Consider the following 27347-nt stretch of genomic DNA (forward strand, 5'->3'; position numbering starts at 1 on the left):
TTTGATATACTGCCTTTCTGTAATTTCAATCACAGCAGTTTACCTATTATATGCAGGTACTTATTTTGTACCTGGGGCAGTGGAAGGTTAGGTGACTTGCCCAGAGTCACAAGCAACTGCAGTGGGAGTTGAATCCAGTTCTCCTGGTTCTCAGGTCACTGCACTAACCATTAGGCTACTCCTCCAGTTTGATGCATGCATTTTGTTAGATTTTTTTCTAGATCGCTTCCACACAGTTCAGGGGACTGCAATTCCTGAAGAACAAACAATATTCTTGGTAAAACCTCACCTATGAGCTGTGCTGCTTTCTGTTTCTACTTTATGCCTTTTCCTACTCTTTTAACATTCTTGTGGCTCATTTAATCCTAAAACAAGGAATGTGTGGTTTGTTTTTGTGTGTGTTGGTTTTTTTTTTTTTGTTTTTGTTTTTTTTAATGAAGATCACAGCCAAAATCATCAGACCTTGTGGTTTGTATCTTTTCACTGTGTATGTTTTTGATCCATCCTTTATATCAGGTTAGACTACATTAAATTCACTTGGAAAATTGGCTATGAGATCCTCTCCTTACATGACCTGCTACTTTCCTTTCATGCACAGCAAGCTTCCCCAGGAATGGCTCCTTTTTTGGGCCATCTAACATGTGCTATTTCTGAGTTGCACTAGTATAGGGGTTTTCAACCTAGTCCTCAGGGCACTTCCAGCCAGTCGGGGTTTTCAGGATATCCCCATTAAATTCAGTGTACTTCCCTCTGAGTTTCCTTATTTTACTCTGCTTACAAAATATATAAATCCCACCTCAAAGTAACCACTCTTTTCTTATGCTACAGAATTCTTTTATTCATATATTTTTATTTAAATACCTACAATAACTGTATTTAAAATTATCCCTAATCCTTACTCTTACTCTCATGCACACCTATCTATCAGGCAATGTCTGTCCGTGGCACAGAATTACAATGATATTCTCTCAGGAGCTTGTACAATGGTTTTTGTCAATTAAACAAACTCTTGGACTTATCTAGAAATCCAGCACATTATTCTATAGCGCCAGTCCAAGTATGTCTATATTAATGTACAATGTCCTCTTTCTTTTTTTCTCAATCATATGAGACCAGTTTCTTCTTCTCATCTTACACTTGATCACTTATCACATTGTACAAGCTCCTGTGAGAATATCATTGCTGAAAAATATATGTGCTGAAAAATCCATATCCATTTCAATCATGTTTGGTATTCTTTGTTAGAGAACAGTAAGATCCATTGAAATATCTGTACCTAGTAATACTACTGGTACTGGACATCTGATGTTCTTTTTCCCCACCTCCTCCTCTGCTGATCAGGAATTTGTTGGGAGTGCCTGTGACTGTGCTCATCACTGGTGGGGTAGAATGATGCATGAGGTGATCTTGCTTTCTTTCGGTGACTCATGCAATAGAGCTTTGCCTTGAGTCATATCTATTAACTTTTAGGTCTGATAATCTGTTCCCAGAAAGAATGTTGTAGCTGGAGGCGGAGGCAGCAGATCCATTCTGCAAGAATTCAAAAAACTCTCTTTGCCATTATGTTGACTATACTCTGAGTCTCTTCAGTCTCTTGTTGCTAAGATTCAAAGGTTTTGTGTGTAAAACATTTTTGTTACAAATTTAAAGGAATAGTCAATTCAAGATAGTGATTTCTTAGACATGCTGGGATTTTGAGCTCCAACTATCTGTTCAGTTAATAGTCCCGCCCCCCCTCCCATTTTTGAGCTTTCACTAACGGTAGCTGCATAACTTACCCTTGGATGACTGATTTGTAGTGGATAAACACGGAGGTCTCCAAGATGTAGAGTGAAGGAGCCCTGATGCAGTGCTGCTTCACTTACCAATAGCTGTTGTCTGAACCATTAAAAATACAAGACCACAGAGCAATACTGTTACCAAATCCAGAAACCTTATAATAAAAACTACTGCAGAATTATTCTTTGGGTATCTCCACCTATGTCTTTAAGATCTAGAATACAAAACCAAAGTAAAGTCTATACAGTTCCCAGAAGGGAAAGGCAAGACTCGATCTGACAGCTTCCAAGAGTACTAGGGTGTCTGTGGGGTGTGTGTACATATGTATAACATATACAGCCTTCTTCATTTATTATCCTCCCATCTGCTAATTTTCCACCAGTTTACCATCCTGCTCCCTCATTGACTCACCTTGTGTCCACTCATGACTTCTGATGCATTTCTTGCAAGTATTTCTTGTGTATGCATTCTTCTTGTAAGTGTAGGTTTTTCATGGGTTGTGTGCGTCAGGGCTTAACAAGTATTCCTGCAGTTGCTGAACCAAAACTGCTTCCACTAGAGGCTCTTTAATTGGCGGCACTAATTGGGGAGAAGTGCTGAAAGTTGTATTCAATGGCTGTTTCCTATTGGGGAGTTTAGGAGGTTTGCAACCATAGCTCTTGATGTTCCCCCTCCTCTTCGGGGCCATCTGAAGGAAGTAAAAATAGAACCAAAAATTTAAAGCTGCAGTACTGCACAGAGCAGAACCTGGTCAGCCATTCATGTCTTTCCAGGCAGCAGTCATCTTTGGTCTCCCAAATGTTGTTTTTATTGGGTTTGGATTACTTGATATGTAAGCTAGTCTATAGAAACATAGTTGGAGAAGCCCATGATTAGAGACTGACCAAATTTCAGCTGAAACTGGAACTTAACACTCTGTCCCCTAGCTCTCTTGCTCCATCCCATCAAACAGAAGTAGCCACAACTCCCGGCTCTCCTATCCCGAGCCTACATTACAATTTCTGGTGGTGTAGTCAGGGCAGTTTTGATTCCCAGTTGCTCTTGCCCAGCTTGGCTATCAAAATGGCTGCCACAACCTCTAGCGGCAGTATAGCAGCAGTAATTTTGATAATGGAGCTGGCAGGGGCAGGAGTGACTAGGAATTATTTCTGCTCCAATTACACCATTAGACCATCAGTGATTTTGAAATTTGGTTGTGCCACACAGGATTTGCCTGTCCGGAATATCATTCTTTTACCACTGCTGCCAAACAGTTATTTCCTGCATCAGCGCAACTCAATTGAGTTTGAATCTTATGGTTTCAGAATTTCTACAATGGTGTTGTGATACTTGAGACTGCAAGACCATCTCAGAAGCTCAAGAATTGTGCAGCTCAAATTATTAAGAGCTATGGGGGTTCAGGACTGAAAATAGTTCTTTGATGGCAAGGTACAGCAGAGTGTCATAATGGCATAATTGACTGAGATGGAAAGAGCATTGAAAGAGAGGAGCGTTGGAAAGTTGTGGCCTTGGGAGGATCAGATGACCACAGCATAAAGCAAATGGCAGCTAGGAAGGTGAGGGTGGCTGAAACTGGATGGCTTACTAATAGGAGATACTTGGCTGGGTTTGAGGGGGGACAGCAGAGCAGAGATAAAATGGTTAGGAGAAAGAGAGTTTCCTGGGGATTTAACGGGGAGGGGGGTGACTTGGGTTACAGTGGGAATGGGTTTGAGGCTGCTAGGGATAAGGGTGCAAGATTGAGAGAGCAAGTCTGGTAGAAACTAGGGTGAGATTGAGAGGAGGGGCAGGCTGGTGGTGGCAGGATGCGTGGGGAATTGCTGGTGGGCAAGTTCGGAGGATGAGAGATACTAGTTAAAGGCAGTGTTTTTTTTTTGGGGGGGGGGTAGAAACTGGACAGGAACCGTGTATAAAGGTCCTTATTAAGGAAGTTGCCCCTCAATCCTCCCTACTCCCATGACACAACACAAAACAAAACACCCTTTGTGAATCAGACCCTAAAGCAGCTTTGTTAGCTTGGAGGGAAGCCAGCTGTTGAAGTGTTATCTAAAGATTCCTCTCTTCTTTCTGATCTTTAGCCTTGTTAGAGATGACAGGAAGAATGAGAGAGCTCTCAGGTGTTGGCTACTAAGTTGTTTATTTATTTTTTTAGGCTGGCACCTAGATGCAAACAAGATTGTGGAGTGACTGACTTAGGTTTCTTTAAAGTCCCCTTTTCTTTTCTAAGATTAAAAGAGGAAATATGGTAACGATTCCAGAGATTGTTTCTTCATAGAATTAAATTGCTTACAGTTTCCGGGCAATAGGGTGTGCAGTGCACATTTTGTAGTTTTGTATTTTTGTTCAGGTTCTATATTTCACAATGTTCCTGCTAGTGGAGAAATGTGATGCTATTACTCAGATGACATGAGAATAAGAATTTTTTTTTTTTTGTCAACTTCCATGGCGAAATGTACTAGTTCTGACATGTACCTCTATTTGGGGGAAGATAGGGTTTTGAGGATGCAGAGCATGTTTATATTTAAATCATAAGAGCTACCATACTGTATTCGACCCAGGATCAGCGAGGGTCATGTATGCCTGAGACAGAGATGCCCAGTGAGGTTCTACCACCTACTGGAGATACTAAAGGGAACCTAATGCACAGCATCCTTATAAGGTGAAGTTTTAAATTACTCTCTCTCTCCACCTTCTGGTAGATGGGCACAACACAAAAGTAGGGACTGATCCTTTGGGACTAAAGGAAAGAAAATTAGCAGGTAAGAACCGATTTCTCTATATACAAGCATTATGCATCATGTGTGTCCTGACTGAAAAAGGTTGAGAATTGCTATTCTCTGTCCTCTACTGGAAGATGTATTGCTTTTAAAAATCTGCCAGGGCTTGCCATCTTCATATTTTTAGTTTCATGTCAAATTGATGTTTCTAAACTTTTTACTCTGCAAAACAGAGTGAACTGTTTCTGCAGATATATCTGCTGATTGAAGGTCTACCACCAATGACCAGTAATCAGGGCCGCCGAGAGGTGGGGGGAGCAGGGGGGACAAAATTCCCTGGGCCCGACCTCCAAGAGGAGGCCTGGCACTAGCAAGTTTATTCCTACCTGCCTGCTTCTGGGTCTGTTGCCCCTGTGTGCCAGGACCCGAATGATTGCATTACTGCAGTAACCCGGGTCACCTGGGTTATCGTGTTAATGCAGTCATCTGGGTCCAGCACGCAGGAGCAGTCAGATGCAGGAAGGTAAGAGCGGGAGCCTGAATATTGGGGGGGAGGGGGGTGGCGGCACAAGTGTGTGTATATGGGGGGGGGGGGGTTGAATGTGTGGAGGAGGGTGGGGGTGGCACGAGTGTTGGGAGCTGTCCCGTGGGTTTGCCTTGCCCCAAGTGTGTGTGTATGTGCAGGGATGGCATGAGTTTTGGGGGGAGGGGACATCCCTGGTGGGGGGGGGGGGGGCTGTCTTGCCCCGAGCCTGGCTGTGTCCCTTAGTGTCCCTGCCAGTAATAAGAATTTTTAGGTCTAACATATTCCCTGCCTCTTGGTTAGGTTGTCCACTACATGATTAGGGCCTATATCCCTGTAAACAATCCATGAATTGTACCTTGTGAGGCAGGACTGCCCTGTCTAAATGGATATAGTTGCCTAATAATGGGTGACTCAATATTAAACTGAAATGATTCAGAGTTGGTATATATCCCACTGTTCTCTTTATGCTTGTTCTAGGGTGTAGTTCGCTTCCAACATCCCTATATGTGCTCCCAGGTTCTTATTTAATAACAAAGTTTCTACCACATTTCACTTTTCAAACAGGTGTATCAGATAAACTTACACCCTCTTTATGAGTACTACAGCCTTTTCTTCATTTATGTGAATTAGTGAATTAAGGGCACAGTGGACCCTCAATTACCTTATCCCCTAGCCATGTCTCCATAATACATACATTATCTGTTTGTTGGTCTCAGCTCATCATGGAGGATTTCCACTTCATTCCAGTTCACATACATAATGCACATACGCTCTCTAATTCCCCTCCACTTATTTCTCTTCTTTCTCCTTTGTTTTTCTAAGATCCAATATTGTAGGTATGAGGAGAAGTGTTATCTATTATGTCTGTGTAGCTTTGATAACCTTTCCAGAATTACAAATGTTGTGGGCATTACCTCCCAGACGCTCCATCCAATTGAAGCTTGTACACTCAGTACGCTGTAGGTGTGATCCTCTGCTTTTGAATCACCTGAATCATGTTCAGGTCCTTTTGTCTTCTTGATTGTGAGTTTGCTCATTTTTGATGGAGTATTTTATGGAGCGAAAGATATCTTTCTAAATTTAAAATATTTCTCTCTCCCCCCTTTTTTTCTGTTTTCATGATGTTGATTCAAGAATATTTGTAGTGATGGGGTACAGTAGTTACAAATGAAGTGAGCATTTTCGATAAAACCCAGTGGTTCCCAAACCTGTCCTAGAGGACTCCCCAGCCAGTTTGTTTTTCATTGATATTCACAATGAATATTCATGAGAGATTTGCATGCAGTGGAGGCAATGCATGCAGGTATCCCCAAAATGATGTATTTCAAGTGGCTAAAGGGACATATGTGAGTTTTATGTGCTGTGGATTCAGTTTTCAAAAGGATTTATATGGATACCACTGGCCAGTATTCGTATAAATCGACCATCTGCTGATACTGAGCTCCTGTACCAATAGTGCCTGGACAGAAATTTATCTAAGTGCCCAGGTACCATCCATATAAGGCTGGGATGGAATTATGGAGAACAGAAACCATAAATTATCCATAGAGTGTCGATATTTAACCACAGTATAGATAATCTAGTACATTTTCAATGCTGATGAAAACGGACTCTACTGGTGAGCAATTCCTGATGGAACACTTGCATTCAAATAAGACGAAACTACAGGAGGTAAAACGTCGAAGGACCGACTGACGATCCTCCTTTGCTGCAATATGGATGGGAGTGAGAAGTTGGAACCACTCGTCATTGGAAAGAGGAAACAGCCCCGTTGCTTCAAGAATGTTAAGCGACTTCCTGTGTTATACGAGGCTAACGCAAATTCATGGATGACGGAGGAAATTTGGAAGCAGTGGCTAACGAAGTTAGACACTAGAATGCGGGCACAAAAGCATCAGATTTTGTTGCTTTGTGATAATTGTGCTGCACACAGTGATGACGTCAGGCTGTCTAACACTACCTCTCTGATCCAACCTATGGTTCTGGGCATAATAGCCAATTTCAAACAACATTATCGGGCTCTTGTGCTACGTCGCCTGATGAGCGTTATGGATGACCAGACGGCAAGGATAAACGTGCTGTTGAACTGGCTCGTAATCTATCACTGTTGGATTCCCTACATATGCAGAAAGAAGCCTGGAATCATGTTACACAGGCAACCATTGTGAACTGCTACAAGCGGGCAAGCTTTGTTAGGGATGTGGAGAGGGACAAAACAGATGCAGCTGTTGCAAACTCATCAGATGAACAGGCTATTGACATCCCAGCTGTGTTACTGAAGAGGAGTTTCATCACTACGCAGCTGTTGGTTACGATCTACAAACAACTGACTACAGCACTGATGTCCAGATATGCGCCTACATGCAGGCAACGGTTGATGATGAAATAACAGCGAGGCACATGCTGGTGAAATTCAACAACCTCCTGTCACTTTTACAAGAGCGCTGGAGTCTCAACACCGTGTGGGCCTATCTGGAGGCCACTGGATGTCAGTGCTATGACAGTTTTTACCATCTGGCAGACGTAGTCTATGGAACTCACAGACACAAGAGTGTACAGAGGTCTATGACTGATTACTTCAAGTAAGCCTAACGTCAGTTAACGGAGACTGTATACTGTATGTATAATAAACAGTACTGTACATATGTTTATCAGATGTCAAGCTTCTTTTTTGGGTCACAATGGTTAAGTGCACGCTTTGGTTAACTGCATGTATTTCTTTGGTCCAAGACCCTTGCACTTAAGCGGATTGCACTGTATGTATATATGTGTGTGTGTGTGTGTGTATGTATGTATGTATATATATATATATATATATTAGTAAAAAAGGCCCATTTCGAAACGCAATGAAACGGGCGCTAGCAAGGTAAATTCGCACCCATCCTCCCTCCCTGCCGAGTTCCATACCCCCCTTCCTCCGTCCCTCCCTCCCGAGTTGCAGACCCCCTCCCTCCCAGTTCAAGGCCCCCTTCATTACTGCCTGCCCCCCCCCCCCCCCCGTGGCGCGACCCTCTGGACACCACCCTTTCCTCTGGAAAACCTCCCCCGAAGCCTCTGCGTACCTCTGCTGACGGAGGCGAACTTCTCTTCTCGGCTGCGGGGCGTTCCTTGTTGAATGAACATCTGTTGAAGTTTCTGTTTGTGCGTCTGATGTCAGGCGCACGCACAGAGACTTGGACAGATACTCCATCAAGCCCCGCCCCGCAGGTGAGAAGTTCGTCTCCGTCAGCAGAGGTATGCGAACCCTTCGGGGGATGTTTTTCGGAGGAAAGGGTGGTGTCCATAGGGTCGCAGCAAGGGGGTCCAGGGGGCAGTAACGCGGAGGGGGGTGTTCCAATCGGAGGGAGGGGGGAGTGTGTAACTGGTTGGTAGTGATGTGACAGGCCTTGAAGTGGGAGGGATGGAGGAAGGTAGTGACATGTATGTGGGTGGGGGCGGGTGTGTGGATGAGTGTCTGTGTTCCTCCCTCAACGTCATCACGTTTGACGCGAGGGTGGGGCACAGAGACATGTTCACTTGGATGGCTTCACCACCATGAACTAACGAACCCTTCAGGGAGTGTGCTGATGGCTTCAGAACGTTGAGGGTGCATTTCATTATAATATATATATAAATATATATATATATATATCATCTGGCAGAAGGACAAAAAGCTGAATGGGAACAGAGAAAAGTGTTGGGTGTTTAAAAAAAATAATATATATATATATATATATATATATATATATATATATATATATTATAATATATATATATTATTTTTTTTAAACACCCAACACTTTTCTCTGTTCCCATTCAGCTTTTTGTCCTTCTGCCAGATGCTAAATTTCCTTTTCACTAAATCTGATACTCCACAAGCTTCAGCAGCCTCTTCCTTGTTAGTGACCCGGTGACTGGCAAGCCATAACCAAAGGACTGCCATCAGGTGCCGGGATTAAAAGTTAAGTCACTGGAGCAACCAAGATTTTCCCATGCCTGCGATAGATAACTATCAAGCTTCAATAAAGATCATGGTAATGTTGCAGTGTTGCCATCTGGCTCCTGTTTGTCTGGAACAGGTGCATTTGTTCTGCTTTGTAACCTTATTTTAAGGTGGGAAAAGGAAACCTGGCTGCTTTTGAAACGGGAAATGAAAATCTGCATGGACTTGCTTTAGGTGTAATCATGTGATTTACTCTTTTCCGAAGGTATCAAGGTGGTTTAAGAAAAAGCATAAAACACAGATCATGGAGGATGAGTTCAGTTCAGATGTTAAAAAAAAAGGTGGTTGGGGGGGGGGGGGGGGGGGGGGAGAACCTATGACAGCCAAACTGCTGCTGTGTGAGTGTGTGAAGACACTTAGATGCATAAGTACACCTAAAGTGTTTTACTATCACAGATTTTATACTGTGGAGCAAAACTACAGGAGTCAAATTATCAAACCCATTTATGTGAACCTAATGAAAACATCCTTAGTCTGATGCCCTAATCACTTTGCCACATCAGTGCCTGAGGAAGAGGGGCAGCCACAGCCCCTCAAAACCCCCTGCATGCTTGCACCATGGTGTGTAGTCAGATCAGAGGCTATGCACCTCTACCCCTACTAATTTCTCCCTCTAATTCAGGGTCACTCATGCTCGGAAACAAACATTCAGAAACACCCTCCACTCTTGCCTGCTTGAGGTCAGCAGAACTCTGGCTGGGGTCAATGACAAAACCACTCCTCCATGATTTATGTGACTGCACTATTTGTGGTGCCAGTATTTGATCATGAATGAGTGTAACCTGCAAGGAGTGACAGGTGTAGCTCTGGCCGTCATATTGGGCAGACTGGATGGACCATGCGGGTCTTTATCTGCTGTCATATACTATGTTCCTTTATATGGATTAATTTTGACAGTTCTAAAATCATGTAAGAGAGCTGCAATTAATCAAATATTTTTCATGCGCACATGGGCCAGCAAAAATTGGAGAGAACATTACTCAGGAGATGTGGCATGGAAGCGTTAGCCAGCTAGTGTATTGTGCTTACAGTGTACTAACTCTGGCGAATGCAGGAAGCTATGCACTGAAAGTAAACTGAAAACTTCTGGCTTTTACATGTCCTAGTAAATGGAGAGGGGAAAGGGATTGTGGGAGGGGGAGGAAAAAGATTGGATCCAATACTAGGAGAAGGGGATCTGGGATTAGGAGAGGAAAGGACAGTTCACACACATCTTTTTCTCCCAGCAGCTATTCCCTTCCCTCACCCACTTTCCCCATGTTTCCTGGTGATCCTCCAACCCTTGCCACTTGGTAGTAAAAGGTGCCTCATCTTGGCTGTTTCAAAGCACAGCAGGGATGTTGAGCCTTAAATCACACTGCTTCCTTCTGGCCCAACATGTCTGCTTTGAAGCACACGGTAAAAGCAGGCACACCAGTCCGGAAACAGTGAGGGAGGACGTGACTTGAAGCACAGCGCCCCTGCTGTGCTTGAAAGCAGCCAGGATTGAATTGAGGCGGCAGACACTGCTAGTCTTTGATGCACTGGCTCTTTGATGCATGGCTGTCGATTTTTTTTCCACAGGGTGAGTTTCTAAAAAACTGTTAAATATGAAAAGCTTTTCTCTGGATAAACGCAAGGTTTTATTTTCAAGAATTGTAGCAGACATAAAAATTCTTTTCACTGAATATCATATACCTTACAAATACCTTTTAATGCAAATTTCACACATCCAATGGCGACTTGTAAAGACACGAGGCTCATTTTCAAAGCACTTAGACTTACAAAGTTCCATAGGTTGCTATGGAACTTTGTAAGTCTTAACTTAGATTGTGAGCCCTCCTGGGACAGGGAAATATCCAGTGTACCTGAATGTAACTCACCTTGAGCTACTACTGAAAAAGGTGTGAGCAAAATCTACATAAATACATAAAATAAAATAAAGTGTTTTGAAAATATGCATCGCTATGAACTCGTAAAAAAAAAAAGTAACTTTAAAAGTTGAGTTCCGAAACTTATCTGTGGAAATGAGCAGATTTTTGCAGCCCTTCTCAAGGATGCAGAATTGAGGGAGACAGGGGGGGAGGGGTGCTACTGGTTATAATCAAGTTGATAATTTATTACTTGAATCAGAACAAAAGCTAGTCTAAGTAAAAGGGGTTCATCTGACTTATGTGAGATACTCTTAGCACCTGGTTCTGATATTTTGCCTTGATACGTGTTTTTTTTGTTCATTGATGACATTAAATAGCCTGCTGGAAATTTTTCTAAATAAAACAATGCAGATGGGCCTGTATGACTATTGTATACAAATAATAAATGTAAATTATTCAGTAATAGTGTGTAGTTCCTAAAAACAAATTTGGCTCATATCCATGGATATTCTGAGAGCATATTTTAAATGTTAAAGAATGTTTTCTGCAAATATTATCCTAAAAGTTTCTCTGTAGCGTTTAGTATTTTCTAAGCCGTGTTTTCCTACTCCTAATTTGGTTAATATCTTAGCCAGTTGGGTTTACAGTTTTTGTAGGATGCCTACAATGTATGTGAGAGAAAATTTGCGTATACTGGGTCTCCAGTTCATGGAGTGGAGGAGCAGCTTAGTGGTTAAAACAGTGAGCTTGACATCTCGGGGTGCCTGGTTCAAAAATCACTGCTGCGCCTCTTCACCTTGGGCAAGTCACTTAACCCTCCTTTTCCTCAGGCACAAAATTTAGATTGTGAGCCCTCCAGGGATTGGAAAAGTGTACCTGAATGTAACTCATCTTGAGCTACTACTGAAAAGTCCAAAATGCATTCATTATGGACCCAAGGGCCTGTGGGATCTCCAGGACTAAGTTGTTAAGCTGTGATTAAAGCCCTGACTTTGAGTGAATTGAGGCTTAGATTTCTTTACCAAACTTAGATTTTGTTTTCTTTTCTCTATAGAAATTTTGCTTTCTAGAAGATGCACTATTACCGATATTCGACCGCAGAAGTCAGCTGTTGTTACAAATACCTACTCTTCAGCTACAACATCATTTTCTGGGTGAGTGAAAAAGTCTTTATCATGTTACGTGGCTGATCGCACTAGTTTGCACCTTTGATGCTCCAGCAATCACTGTGCCATATGAGCCAAGCAAGTTTTGGGTGTTGAAATTTGACTCTGAAAGAAGCAACATTGTTCTCGATGACCTGACTTGTGCTATACAAGTTTCTTGGATACTTCTAAAGCTCCACCTTTTTCAAAGAATCTCTTCCTCTCTTGTGTATAAATATTGGCAGATTGCAGTTGAAGACCCCTGACGCAGGCAGATTGCACTGAAATGCGGCTGTGTTGGGTCATCAAGAATGCTGTGAATCAACTGACTGATGCTGTTAGGTGTTACAGTAAAATCTTTTGGGTCTTTATACTAAGGTGTGCTAATGAATTAGTGTGGTTTAAGTGCCATGCAGACCATAAGTATACAATAGGCTGTGTGGCGTTTAGCGCACTCTAAATCCGTTACCATACCTTAGTAAAAGGAATCCCTTTGAATCCTGGTGGACTTCAAATTCGCCCAACATTTCTTCTATTGGTTGTCACCTCTGTCCTTGTTCCTTTTTGTATTTCTGCAGGGACCTTTCCTCTACTGTTTCCTTTTCAGTGTGGATTTCAGTCACAAAAACACGCCATAGCCCCCCAATATTCAGCACTTTTTAACTGGACAGACCGGTTAAATAGCACTTAACTGGCTATCTGCGAGTATTCAGTGGGAGATAGCTGGTTATCTCCCGCTGAATATTTGCAGTCAGTGCTTAGTGGATAACTGGCTATATCGTGCAATATAACTGGCTATCTATGAATATTCAGTGTGTCGCCAGCTAAGAGGGTCTTTTATTAAGGCGTGCTCACATTTTTGGAGCGCACTAAAATTGTGGGCGTCTCTAACGTTAGCATGCCTACAATTTTAGCGTGTGCTAAAAACGTGAGCGTGCCTTAGTAAAAGACGCCCTCAGTTTGGCAGTCAAATTGGGCCACCCAAATAGCAGGCCTATCTTTGGCCAGTTTAAACTTAACCAGCCAGCTATGAATATTGACTTGGCTGGTTAAGTAGTTTAAACTGGCCAAAAATAAACCATATATTCAGTGCCGGTCACCGGAAACAGGCCAGTATTGAATATCTGGGTTCACCGCCAACCGCAAGAGTTAGTCGGGCTGACTCCTGTGGTATAAATATTGGCTCCATTGTATATAAGGTCATCAGTCCCTATTCTTTCAGAAGGGGTTGAGGAGACTCCTATTTGCTCGGGTCTGTGGTTAACTTGCTATTCTTGCTGTGTTTCTGATTTTAATCTGTGTGTGTTTTTTTTGTTTTATTGTAAATCATTTTGAATAGCAGTGGTTACTAAATTGATAACAAAAATGTTATAAATAAATATATACATTCCAAACCACCCAGTTAGAACCCATGTCCTGTCCATAAACATTAGATAAAGCAGGCCTTATTCCAGATGAAATTATTTTTGAAGGCTCTGTAACTTTAAGATAATGGCTGCCGTTGGGCAAGTCCTGACTGGTATGTGTTCATACGTGACACTGCCTAATTAATACTCTTAAATTCAGTAAGCAGCTTGCAGTCCTGTGGCTACACTGTAGTACAAGCTCATTTTGAAAGGGAAATGCTATACAGACCAAGTTAAATAGCTTGGGTTTGGCGGTCCTTTTTCCGAAACTTGAAAATTGCCCTCTGTTATTTTTTATTGGGAGTGGAGAAGGTGGAGGGTTTGCGGTGTTTTTTTGTCACAAGAGACAGGCAGGAAAGATAGTTTTCATATGAAAAGATTGTGAAGAATTTTGTTTTATGAATAATGTTTTTGAAAACAGGCCATGGTCGTGCAGGTCAGTATTAGGTATTTCCTCTTCTCTAGTCTCGGTATCCTAACTACAATCTGCTTCAGCCTTTCAACTGTGGCGACAAGATTGTTCAAAACTGTAATGGAACAAACCTTAGTTTTGCACTAGTTAAGTCGTTGCTGCAGCACCCAGATTCGTCTTAATTTCATAATTTGGGAGACCAAGGAGGCATCTATTTTAAGCCTGCTTTATAAATACACATAGTTGCCAATATGTCTTAAAAAAGATTTGTCCCATAGAATCCACAAATATTGTGGCTGACTTGCAGCTGTATAAATGATAAATTTCCACCTAATCAGGAGATGATGTAAATGTACACAGCTGATGTAGAGGAGAAAGGGATGTTTCGGTGGACCTTATCACAAAAGTTGAAAATTCCCCCCTGTATTTTTGTATATTGTTTTATCTATAATTTATGTTTGGCTTTTGTTTTGGTGGCGAGAGTGAAGGGTGGTTGATGGTGTATTTTGTAAACTGTGTGCTTTGCACAACTCCTCCCTTCCAAGACCCTGCAGTCGTGCTCCACATCCAGCCACTAGGTGTTGCCGTTTCACAAAAATACTACTACTACTACTACTTAACATTTCTAGAGCGCTACTAGGGTTACGCAGCGCTGTACAGTTTAACAAAGAAGGACAGTCCCTGCTCAAAGAAGCTTACAATCTAAAGGACAAAAATAGACTCAACTTCATTATCATCTGCTTTAGACACCTGTAAAGAGCCATAGACTAGAGAGCTGCGTGGGAATGGGGTTAGTGGAAATCCTGTTGTTACCGTGGGGATTCCACAGGGATGTATCCAAGTCCTGCGGGGTTCCCATGGAAGTGCAAGCAAGCCTTCCCTTCCCCGCCCTTCCCGATCATATCTCAATGCACCCTGGTGGTCTAGTGGCCTCTTCAGGGCAGGGAAAAATCCCCACTCTTTCCTGCCTGCTGCCACTGATCCATTTGCTGCTGCTGTTTCATCAAGATGGCTGCTGAGGCGAGGGGGACATGCTGCCCATGGATGGGAGGGAAAGGAAAGGGGGACATGCTGCCCATGGATGGGAGGGAAAGGAAAGGGGGACATGCTGCTCATGGATGTGGCTAAATACAAAATTTTAAAAGATGTACACTTTCAGAAAATCAGAGTACGGAAGAAAATGCATTTGTTACTTTTACCAGTATTTGCATTGCTTATAGAATTTGGTTTTCTTGGGGAGGGGGGTCAAGGTGACTGTGTAGCGGGGTGTGATGCGGTTCAACAGGGTGTGGAGCTGCATGGACCAGGGGTAGGGATGGAGGAGCTTACTTGTAGTAGGGACGAGAGACTCCCGCGGGGACAGATTAGATTTCTGCCCCCATGTAACTCTCTCTACCATAGACCTGAGCCACAGGCAGGCCCAAATGAACATTCTTCAAAAATGCCATATATTTGCTTGGCGCTACTACATAATGGTCTATAGACTACAGATAAGGAGAGAATTTGCAGAGAAGTTTTAAATGCTCAATACTATATTTAGTTCAAAACTCCTGCAGGTGTTTGACCACTTCTGAAAGAGCTTCAATCTTATAGAATCTGGAGGGGAAATCTTCTATAAAAAACAACCCTAAAAACAAACAAACTCTAAATTATTCCTGTATTTCAATGCTGTCCATTGGGCATATGTGTTCCACAGTATTTTCTGCGCAGTCTGTAACTTTTTTTTCACCTATCAACAAATGCAGGAAATAAAGCAAGTTTACGTGATAAACTTTGTTGAACTAACACAAGACATTTACAGCTAGAATTTGAGAGTTGAGAATGATTAAACACTTTAGAAGAAATGCAAAGGGCCTCAGAGATGTAGGCTTTATTGCTCATTGCCAGACACGGGAATGTTATTGAATAAGTACTACTTTGCATAGCACAAAATGGGAAAGGGAAAGGGGATGGGATTTGATATACTGCTTTTCTGTGGTTACAGTCAAAGTACTTATTTTGTACCTGGGGCAATGGAGGGTTAAGTGACTTGCTGAGAGTCACAAGGAGCTGCAGTGGGACCCAAACCTATTTCCCCTGGTTCTTAGGCCACTGCACTAACCATTAGACTACTCTTTTGAAGGGCCACTCACTGCCTTCTCAGCTTTTCCTTTGACTTTAGAACTGTGGAGGGCAAACCCTGATGTCTAATCCTACAATTTACTTATACAATCAGGCCTCAAAGCCTTATTTTGCATTTACCTAATAAAGGAAGCACAGTTCTGGAAGGCGTGGGGTAAATTAAATCTGGAAAACAGGCTTGTTTACTCTTTATTTCTACTTGCCTTTCAAGGCAAAGGGAGGGCCCAAATTAAGGAGGGGGCTCTATTATTGTAAATGGTTTTTAGAATTGTAAACTGCTTGGATATTGTATTATTATGTAGTACATTGACTACATTTGAAACTTGTAATAAGTAGATCATGAATTACTGCTTGTAAATCTTCTGGTGACCTGTTAAGTCTTCTGTGCTCTGTCAATTTCAGTTCATTGTTTTTGTAATCTCACAGAATAAACTGTCTGGAAAAGGTCAAAAGTCATTTGCACTTCCTGCTATCTGGGCTATCTCCTGCCTTCAGCTCTTCCCTTCTTCAGCTGATTCACTGTATCTTTTGCTGTAAGTTCTGTTTCTCTAAGATCTGTGTCTGTATTTTACTTTGCTTCTGTTATCTCTCATACTTTTTTTTTTTAAGTAAAAGGTCATTTGCCTTTTTCCTAGAGGTTGTTTTTGTCTTTCTCTTGAACCCTGTTTTGCTTCCTGTGTTGAACTAAAGTTCAGACTGATAATTGAGGTTACATTAAAAACATCTGCATCCTCTCTGCCCTGTGTTAACGATTCAGAAGTAAACACAGGACGTGCTCACATCCAGCTTTTACCATTTGAGATGTTCATTTTATCCTGTGTATATTTTCCTGTACTCCTCATGTTATCAGTGCAGCAGCCACATTCAGAGTGTAACTGTGCATGTTGATATTTGATTGGCTTGTGTGCTACATACTAGATGGTAACTTTCAAAGGGATTTCTGTAGGTAAATGGGAGTTTGTCCATGGAAAACCTTACTTTTTAACCCCCTCCAAAGTAGGTGGCGTTGGAGCAAAGGGAGGTATTGGGGAGGCAAATATGGCTAGCATTTAAAAAAAAAAAAATCATATCTGACAGCTGTTAATTTGTTTTATTTTTATTTTTTTGTAAGTATGCTTGCAGGTGCAAATGTATGTGCTAAGATGGTGCAAGTTCCCACAGTTGACCATATTTTCAAATTGTATTGGAAATTTTTGTGCTGTAAACCTGGGGAAGGGGGGTAGTAGAGTGGCCTGAAAGTTAATTGAGAAGGGGTACAAGACTTTGGCTGCTTATTTAGCTTGCACTGACTCTTGTGTTTTATCAAATTTTATATGAAGTTGCATTTCCAGCTCTCAGTTCTTTTCTCTGCCCCTTCCACAAATAACTGTCATTCTAACGCTGCATTCTTTGAACCTCGGCCTTTAAAATGACCACATCCTGCTTCTGAGCTATCATTTCAGCATCTGTAGATTGGACCGTAGGAGAGAGTTTGGACTCCAAGCTTTGGTTCTACCTTTTTCACTGACTTGGGCTGAGAGTAGATCACAATCCATTATTAAAAACGTGATAAATGAAACTGTTCATGTCTTCAACATTTTATGCACACTCATTAAAATATTGCACCCTTTGTGATTACTATTAATTGAAAAACAGATTGCTCTAGAGTATTTTAAATGAGATTCTCCCTGCTTCCAGCACTTCGGTTTAACCAAAGCATGTTCTGCATAGTTGTGTTAAACCGTTACACTGTTAATACATCAAAAGTGTAATATGGTACACCAAACTTGCAGAGCAGGCAGTGTGGGCATGGGAGAGGACTCGTATGACTTTGGGCAAGTTTATTCTAAGAGGTGGTAAATACATCCTAAAAACTAAACGAAAAACTAGACAAAACACTGAAAGACTAGAAAGACTGAAAGGAAAGAGGAATGGGTTCTCTGTGTATTTAATGCGTGTGCTGTACAAAGCAAGCCGTGTCCACATTCCTTACTGCCTTTTAAATTTCATGCTACAGGGCTCATACTGCATCTAGGAAAGAGAGGCATTTGTGTCTATACATGTGCTCAGAAAGTAGCATCTGTATGAAAGCTCCCGTTAGTGTCTGTGACTGTGAGGTACTGGTCTTATCTGTCTGTTCCTCAGCATCAGGAAATGGAGACTTTTTTTTCCCCCTCTTCATGACGCACCTGATAGGTCTGAAGGCACATTGGATAAGAAACATTGTTCTAGTAGATGGAGAAAATGTGTACCCCACCCCCCACCCCAGGAATTTTAGCCTTTTCTTGCTATCAGTTTTGTTGTGAACATAGCTGAAATGCAGACACTGGACTTTCCTTCAATAAAACTAGCCCTGGTATGTTTGTAACCATGCAGGCCCATCTTTCTAAAAAGCCACTAAATCATCTTGGATTAATAAGATGAAAGGGTTTGAAGCATATTCAGAAAGGATGAATAAAAGAGAGACCACAAAATAAGGCTAAGATGGTCGTGGTAAAGTGCACCGAGAGGCCATGGTGATAAATAATATGGATGTTTGGGAGAGACTCAGAGTTCAGTGGTGACAAACCATGGGGGGAGGGGGTGGTGAAGAGTGTGGTATTGTGTGATATATAGGAATTTACCCATTATTTACCTGAATTGAAGATGTTTGTTTATTATGAACTTGAAAAGAACATAAGAATAGTCATACCGGGTTAGACCGATGGTCTGTCTAGCCCAGTATCCTACTTCCAGCAGTGGCCTATTCAGGTCACGAGTACCTGACAGATTCTCAAATAGTAGCAAGATTCATGCTGCTGATCCTAGGGACAAGGAGTGGCTTTCCTAATGTCTATCTCAATAGCAGACTATGGACTTTAGGAACTCATCCCAGATACACTAACCGCTGAAATACTGGCTAATTCGACATGTGGGTCAAGTTGGTTTGCATGGATAAAATAAAATTAAGTATTTTGAAAAGAGTTCTATGAGAGTTGAAAGGAAAGATATAAAATCACCCATTCACATAGAAGAAACAAAAACTAAACTTAGAAAAAGGTAAAGTAAAAAGTGTGACTCTCCATAATGACCTTGTGTTTCAGACCCTGATTGCTGACAGCATCAGCTGAAGCCAAATTGAAAAAAAATGGGTTTTCTGAGCAGTTTTGAATTTTGGAAATGATTGCTCAGATCAGATGTAAGGAGGGAGGTTATTCCATAATTTTGGGACCAAAAAAATAAAAGGCAGATATTCTAGTAGATTTGTAATGTGCTTATCTGGGATTGGGGAGAACCAGGCAGTGGGAGTCTAATCTCTGAGAAGTATAGGTTATAGTAAGGGTTGCCAGATATGATGGTTGTCCTGAATAGGAGGCCTTATAGGTTAAGCCAGTGTTTTTCAAACTGTGTGCGTTGGCACCCTGATGCGCTGCAGCATAGTTGCGGGGGAAGATGGGAGTTCATCCTTAAGGGCACGTGCCACACGCCACGCACACACCACATTTAATCTCGGACCCTGTCACCACCGGAGTTTGGAGCTATATAAGGTACTTTTTTTTCCCAACACCATTCTTGCTTTAACGGATCCGAGGCATTGAGAGCATAGGAAACTGCCCCCGGCACCACATTTTAATAGTTGATGGAGTGTTACCCTTGCTTCATGCCTTCATCCAGACTTGGGCCACAGTGGCTAATCCTGAGCAGTGGCAAGACCTGTGATTCCTCTGGCAACGTTGGGTTGTGCTGCAGCCCAGGAAACTATTTTATTTGTCTAATTGTGTTGGTCCCAGGCTCTAGTTTCTGCTTTCCTCTATCCATCTTTTCTTAACTCCTTTTCCAGGGTCTCTTATCCTGTCTATTTGCCAGTTTTATCTCCTCCATTCTTCTCTCTTCCCTACATCCAGCTTTAGCATTGATATCTTCCTTCCAGCTTTTTTCCATTTATGTTCTGCTTTGCTATCCATATTTTATTTCTTACCAACCACTCCTTAATTGTCCAGTTTTGTACAACAAGTACCCATAGCTTTTCCCCTTCACCCCAGTCCTCCAGTTCCCAATCACTTTCTCCAATCTTATTCCCCAGTCTTTCATGAGTTCTGTCTATCCCTCTTCCTTATCCAAATCTCCCCTCTATCTCTCCCTATCTAGCATATCCTCTCTTTCTGTCCCCACTACCCAACACTACCTATTCCCTCTATGTCCAACATACCCTCTGTCTCCCTAATCTTAAGAACATAAGAGTAGCCATACTGGGGTCAGACCAATTGTCCATCTAGCCCAGTAACCTGCTTCCAACAGTGGCCAATCCAGTCACCGGTACGTGGCAGAAACCCAAATAGTCACAACATTTCATGCCACCGATCCCAGGTCAAGCAGTGGCTTCCCCCATGTCTATCTTCTCCTTGTGCCTGCCTCTTCCCTCATCTCTCTCTTTCCTTCTTCTCCTATTCCTCCCCTTTGTCTAGTATTTTTCCTCTGTCACCCTATTCCTGCTCCCCATGGCTCCAATTTTCCTCCTACTTCTCGACACCATGGCTAGGGTTACCATGTTTGCTGTGACACAAAAGAGGACACAAAATATAATTCAGCTGTGCCACCTGTCACACCACTACACCCTGCACTCCTGTTGCACCTTGCCTCCCCCCCCCCCAAGAAAGCCAGGTTCCCTCCTTCTCCCCCCTCCCTGTATGTCCCCTTCCCAATCTTTTTTTTCCAGTCTCCTCCATCTACCCACTCGACTCCATTTACATCTCCTCCCCTCCTGTACCTTGTTGTTCCCTAGTGGCCTCTTCGGGCAAGGAAAAAGCCCCCTCTTTCCTGCCTGGCACTGCCGCAGACCTCTTTTTCCCGGTGCCGTTTCAAAATGGCTGCTTAGAGTATCAAGTGGCGACCTCGCAAGACCTCTGTGGAAGTCTCGTGAGGCCACCGCTTGAACTCTCGGCAGCCATTTTGAAGTGGTGCTGGGAGCAAGAGGTCTGTGGCAGCGCCGGGCAGGAAAGATGGGGCACTTTCCTGCCCCAAAGAGGCCGCTAGACCACCAGGGCATGATGATAAGGTACAGTAGGGGAGGGGAAGACAGGACACCCTGAGGCACACTGCTGCAGTCACTTCAGCCCTGTTGGGACCTGCATCAGTGCCAGCTGTAAAAACGTCAAAGAATCGCGGGTCCTCATTGAGCTGCTGCGAGCACGCTCAAAGGAAGTCTCTGCCACATCCCACTCCCTCTGTTTCAGACTTTTGTTCCTGTGAGGGTGGGTCACAGCAGAGACTTCCTTTCAGCATGCTCAGTGGCTCAATGAGGCCCCACGATTCTTTGCTGTTACAGGTCCCAACAAGGCCATAACTGCGGTAGTGCAATGGAACAGTCGGCTGGTAGGTGGAGAAGGGGGATACTGGACAGAGCTTTTTCCGAGGCCAGCAGTTTTGAGAGCACAGCCCAACAGTTAAAAAATGTGTGTGTGTGGGGGGGGGGGGGTGGGGGTTAAAGGCTCTCGCTTGCCCCCACCCGCTAAACGCATGTTCCTTGACACTTAATATTCTGGCAGTCGCCAATGAATTTGAGATATTTTTCTCTCCATATAGATACATACATTCAAAAATCACGATGTACAAAATAAGTTTAAACTCTGGTTTCTTCCTCTTTACACTGTTCAGACTCCTCTGTCTTCTCCTGAATTTATTTCCCTTCCTTTCCCTCTTTCTTGCCTTCTTTGTCTCTCTCTTCACCACCACTTGTTCTGCCTTGCTCTGTCCCATATATGCCTCACCTTGATCTTCCATTCCATTTTTCAACCCCCCCCCCCCTTATTGCCAGTTCCTATTTCTCTGTTCCTTCCCCAGTACTTAAAGCCCCAGTCTCGTGTCAGTTACTCCTACCTATTTCTCCATTTTCTGTTCTTTCTACTTTCACTGCACTCTCTTTGCAGTAAAAGTGTAGAAAGCAGCCTCTCAAACCCTTTTGGTCTTTCTTCTCTGTAGCTTTTCTTTTCAAGATCTAGCAACCAGAATTGCACATAATACTCAAGTTGCAGGCGTACCATAGAGCAATACAGAGGCACTATGATATCCTGTTTATTCTCTATTCCTTTCCTAATACATCTAAATATTCTATTGGCTTTTGTAGACATTGTCACAAAGTGAGCAGTGGATTTCAAGGTATTCTCCACGATGATGCCTAAATCTTCCTTTTTCTGGGTTGTAACCCCTAATGTGGAACCTAAAATTTGGGTTAACCTAATTTGGGTTATTCTTCCCTGTGTACATCACCTTGCAGTTCTCCACATTAAATTTCTTCTGCCATTTAAATATCCAGTTCTCCCAGTCATGCAGTGTTCTCCTGAAGTTCTTTACAGTTTGCTTGTGATTAGCAGCTATGAATCATTTTGCATCTGCACAAGAGTGTATGCAGGATTTGCTTCCCTACCTCACTCGTGATCTAAAATATTGAGTGATATCCTTGTACATGCATCATATTCTGCTGTCAAAAAAAAAATATGAAGACTTTTGCAAGACACTCAGACTGACCATATGGCATCCTGTAAATAAAATATACTGTATATGTAGAAGGTACCATAGATCAGGGCTCTACAGATCCTAGGCACCAGGTCACCATGGCGCCTAGGAATTGCACCCTGGTGCTCAGGATTTCTTGCCCTGTATTTTTTTTTGTGCTACTGCAGAAAATGTCATGTTTCCTGCTTCCCTGCTGTTTCGACTCTCTGGAAGCTTGAACCATGTTGTGCAGTATTTTCAGGAAGTGTTGTAACCTAGCAGAGGCTTTTTTGATGGTGGGGTTTAGGAGGATTTTGCATTTACAGTCATACTTTTTGAAAATACTCATGTAAAGTAGCACAGAAAAATTGTGTGTGTGGTAAAGAGCAGATATGTCTGGGCATAAATTCTCTGGGGTAATTTCAAATTGGAATTATGCACGAGAACCTGCCTCAATCACGATCAAATGTTCTTTGTGTTTTTATTAGGCATTTGATTACCACCTTTCATTGAAGACAGTCAATGCAGTTTACAACAAATGACAAATCAGAAATGACTAAGAAAGGAATTACAATAGGTAGACAGCAGAGTGGAAAGAATAAAAATAGCAAGGAGTCAGGAGGGAGGGAATTGCTACCTGCACAGGTGCTCACTGCACCATCGAGGCCTGGAAAGTTTGAGAAAAGGTGAGTCTTTGACATAGCCTTGAATGTCTGGTAGGAATGTAAAGTGTGAAGAGAGAGAGAGGGAGGAAGAGTTCACAGGGAAGGTACGGTGTAGAAGAAGACAAATTGTCACGTTGACTCAAGATGGGAACAGTAAAAAGAAGGAATGGAAGCCAAGGAAGAAAAGACCCCTATGTGGAGAGCCTTGTGGGACAGTGTTAAGATCTTGTGGTGGATTCCAAAAGAGACAGGGAGCTAAGGGATGTGATTAAAACAGTGGACATGAGTTAAGAGTCTGAGGTATATTGAACAGACTCTTGAGGAGAAAGGAAAGACCAGCGTAGATAATGTTGCAGCTGTCCAGGTGGAAAGCTACTAGGACTTATAGGAGAGTTGCACAAAAGACAGCATTCAGATATCTGTGAACTGAATACATAAGACAAAAGGCAAGAAAATTAGATTTGACCACTGAAACATCTTGAGTGTCAAAAGCATACACACACTTATACCTGCTCCAAAAAAAGGTGGAAATGCGTGTTTGTACATACTTTTAGTTTGACAATATGTGAATCTCCATACAGATCAAATTAAAAGCTGTTTCCAGTCACACTTAGATAGGTTGCCTGTACGAATCACATCTTCTAAACTCCAGGAGGAAACTCTTTGGCATGAGGCAAGTATTGAAGCAAGCACCAGCAGTAAACGTGAAAGACAGATGATTTCCCACATACTGTAGCTTAAGAGTGGAATTCATTATTATCATAGTATATGCAAAACTTAGCCAGTTGAAGACATCTCCCAAGAGAAAACTATATACATTCTGTTTAACATATGTGCAATTTTAAATTTACTTGCTTAGAAGGCAGTCCTCAAAGTGTCTGTGCTGCCGCAAAGTAAGTAAACACTTTCTTCCTGTGTACGTTTCTTCCCTTCCGCCTGCCCTTTTCTGTTGGTACTTTTTTTTATTAAATTGATGTATGCACTTTTGAAAATCTATTTGAGGTAATTTTATCAATTTTCTTTCCCTCAGGTAAAGTCCCTTATGCAGAAAAGGGTTTTTATTAGGGGGCTGGCAATGATTAAAGGTTTTAATCACAACCATGGGTGCAATTAAATATTTTAATCACACAATTGATTGATTGTGCTTAATCATGACATGCATTTTGGGCACATGCTTTTCCAATTTTTTTTTTTACATTGACCTAAACATCCTTTTGAACTCAGCGTAGCTGATTATCCTTCACAACATGCTATTGAATTAGGGGTGGGCAATGATTAAAACTTTTAATCAAAATTATTAAAAATTTAAAAAATATGATTAGTCATTCCTCTGGGCTGGATGGCTTTGTACTACTAAATTTAAACTGGTTGGAAATTTTTCAAACTTGCTGAGTATAATGAAAGGTGGCACATACATACTTCCTTTCCAAAGTATATTGTTCCCCCTCTCCTCCATACAGTTACCTACATTTCTCATCTTCTGCATCCTTCCCCTGTACATACACCCGTGTCTCCCCTTCTGCTATTAAATCTGTTGCCCTTGACACAGACACCCATTTCTCTCCTCTCCTGCTGCTGCCCCCCTCCCCCCCAAGCACACATGTCCTCCCCCCCCCCCCCTTCATAGGGTCACATGTTACTTGCAACTGATGCCAGTACTGGGGTTACCATATGTCCGGATTTACCCGGACATGTCTTCATTTTGAGGACATGTCTGGGCAACCGGGTGGGTTTTGCCAATCTGCCCGTTTGTCCGGATTTCTGGACAAACGGGCAGGTGGTGGGCGGGCCGTCCTATAGGATAGCCCGCCCGCCAGCTTGCCGTTTGTCCAGAAATCCGGATAAACGGGCAGATTGCTAGCCTCCCTTCCCCTTACTTACTACTGCCCTGGTGGTCTAGTGACCTCTTCCGCCTTCGGGGCAGGAAAGAGCCCCCTCTTTCCTGCCAGGAGCGCTGCCCTGCATGCTTCCTTCCTGTTGCTGATCTCGGCGCTGATTTAAAATGGCCGTCGAGAGTGGAAGTGACCTCGTGAGACTTCAACTCTCGGTGGCCATTTTGAATCGGCGCTGAGATCAGCAACAGGAAGGATGCATGCAGGGCAGCGCTCCGGGCAGGAAAGAGGGGGCTCTTTCCTGCCCTGAAGAGGTCACTAGACCACCAGGGCAGTAGTAAGGTAAGGGGCGGGGGGGGGTGACGGGGTGTGTGACTGGGGAGGGGAAAATGTGACAGGAGGCGGAGTGAGGGCGTGAAAGGTGGCAGGGTGGGGCATGAAAGGGGGTGGGGTGTGTGATGGGGGTGGAGCATGTGTCCTCCTTTTTGGGGGGCAAAATAAGGTAACCCTAGCCAATGCCTTCCATCTGCTATGTTATGTATGGCAAGGTGAAATATGATTAGGCAGGGTAGAGAAAGCAATGCTGGACAATAGACCGAAGTTCAAAAATTTTGATGATTAAAAAATGTAATCGTAGTTAAAATAAAAAAAATTTTCTTAGCACATTAATAGTCACTAAATGCCCACCCCTAGTTTTTATATAATTGTATTAGTGCATATGTGTGTAAAAAGGAAGGGCACGGAAAGACTGTTTCACTTTCACACAATCTCCCCCAAATTCTATAAATGGTGCCTAAAGTTGGGTGCACAAATGTTCTCCCAGTTATAGAATAGGGTCAATTAGATGCGTAACAATTAGCTACTATATTTTCTAGCATAGACTCTATGGCTCCTGAAAAAATACATGCAGAATAAATTTCCCCCTAAGTGTATTCTATAAGTGGCGCCTAGATTTAGTTGTGGTATACAGAATACACTTAGTTGATATCCCAGCGCCTAGAACTATGCTCATCCATTTACATCAAGGAAAATGTGGTGTAAATACCAGTAGATTTAGGCGCAAAGAGGCATATTTTATAATGGTGCGTGTAAATTTTGGAACGTCCATTTCCGCACCTATAACCATGCTCCTTTTTGGCTGCATGCATTAGAATTTAGGCACAGTGGATTGCAGAATATGCTTAGTGAGTTGTGCACGTAAATTCTAATTATTGCCAATTAGCGCTTATTGCTTATTTAAGTGCTGCTAAGAACGCTGATTGGCTTGTTAAGCCAATTAAGTTATGTGCGTTGTTACAGAATACACTTGGATTTTGGTGTGGAACGCTAGGCGCGATATGTAGAATCTGGCGGATAGAGGTTAACTATAAATTCTACCTAAAAAAAAAAAAAAAATTGGCTTGGGAAAAAACACTTAAGCACACTTCTGTAAGCCATGTCAAAAGGTAGGCACGGTTTATACAGTAGCGCTTAAGCTCAGGGGTTGTGCATAAATTTAGGCGCGTCCATTTCTGCCAACGAAAATGTGGTGCAAATGCCCCGCCTAAATTTATGCATGAACCCCCTTATTCTATAAACTGCAAATGTAACTGGAATACACGCCCCCCCATCCACTAAAAACCCATGACCCACCCATTTCCATGCTCCCCTTTCCAGGAAACACGTACAATTTGGGCATTAATTGGCTCATTAAATTGCGTGTACTAATTGGGCGCACATCCAAATTTTCACGCTTAATTTTTGGTGACTTCTAGCATTAGGGAATTGCAAGTCTATGTAGAATTAAACATAAGGCAATTATGCAAGTAATATGCGCTATACCAATTGATTTGTTTAAGATGTGCTAATTACCAAACTAACATTTGTTCTTAAGGGCTTTTCTTTTTAGGTTCGTGCAGGCATTATTCCTGCACAAAACCTGAAATTAGGCATGGAGTGTACTTCCATTTACACGCCCTTATTTTACAAGCCTAATTCATGTTTGAGATGTGTATAAGCTGGCTCTTAGACATTTATGCAAGATAAACATTTAATTTCTCATATTACAAAACTGGGATTTGCATGTCTCAAACCCAAATGTGCGAAAAGGGCAAGAAGTTGTGGTCTGGGTGTGCTTTTGTGTGGTACAAGGATGTAGCAAGTTGATAGACATTTATTCCCTATTTCAAAATGGGACTAAACTTCTGAGTATCATTCCACAGTTGGAATTAGGAGAGGTGTTTTTATTTGTAAACTTTATTTTAATTTATTATATACCGCCTGCAAACCTATAAACTGTTGAAGCAGTGTGCGTTCAGCAGGTTTAGCAAGAGTGTCTAAACAGAGTTTAATGGAACTGTTTCCCTTACGTTTAAAGAAAATCTGTAAACACTGCTCCTGCTCCCCCCTCCCATTCCAAACTGGCAAGGGAAACCAGTTTCTGTGACAGAAGGGTAATATATGGGTATGTTTCCAAAGTC

At 42.4% G+C, this 27347-nt stretch overlaps 1 protein-coding gene across 3 annotated transcripts in view; it reads left to right on the plus strand.

The window, feature by feature from the left end:
- TSPAN14 (tetraspanin 14) overlaps window positions 1-27347 on the plus strand; it is a 140540-nt gene that overhangs the window by 49272 nt on the left and 63921 nt on the right. For 2 of the 3 annotated variants that reach the window (XM_030203276.1, XM_030203277.1), the window contains exon 2: window positions 11912-12011. In XM_030203276.1, the coding sequence (XP_030059136.1) occupies window positions 11931-12011 (81 nt within the window). In that variant the 5' untranslated portion in view covers window positions 11912-11930. Of the gene's footprint in view, window positions 1-4515; window positions 4539-11911; window positions 12012-27347 lie in introns of those variants that run through there. The other variant, XM_030203278.1, reaches the window with a different exon arrangement.

Source organism: Microcaecilia unicolor, chromosome 5 (assembly GCF_901765095.1).
Source record: "Microcaecilia unicolor chromosome 5, aMicUni1.1, whole genome shotgun sequence".
Classification (NCBI taxonomy): domain Eukaryota; kingdom Metazoa; phylum Chordata; class Amphibia; order Gymnophiona; family Siphonopidae; genus Microcaecilia; species Microcaecilia unicolor.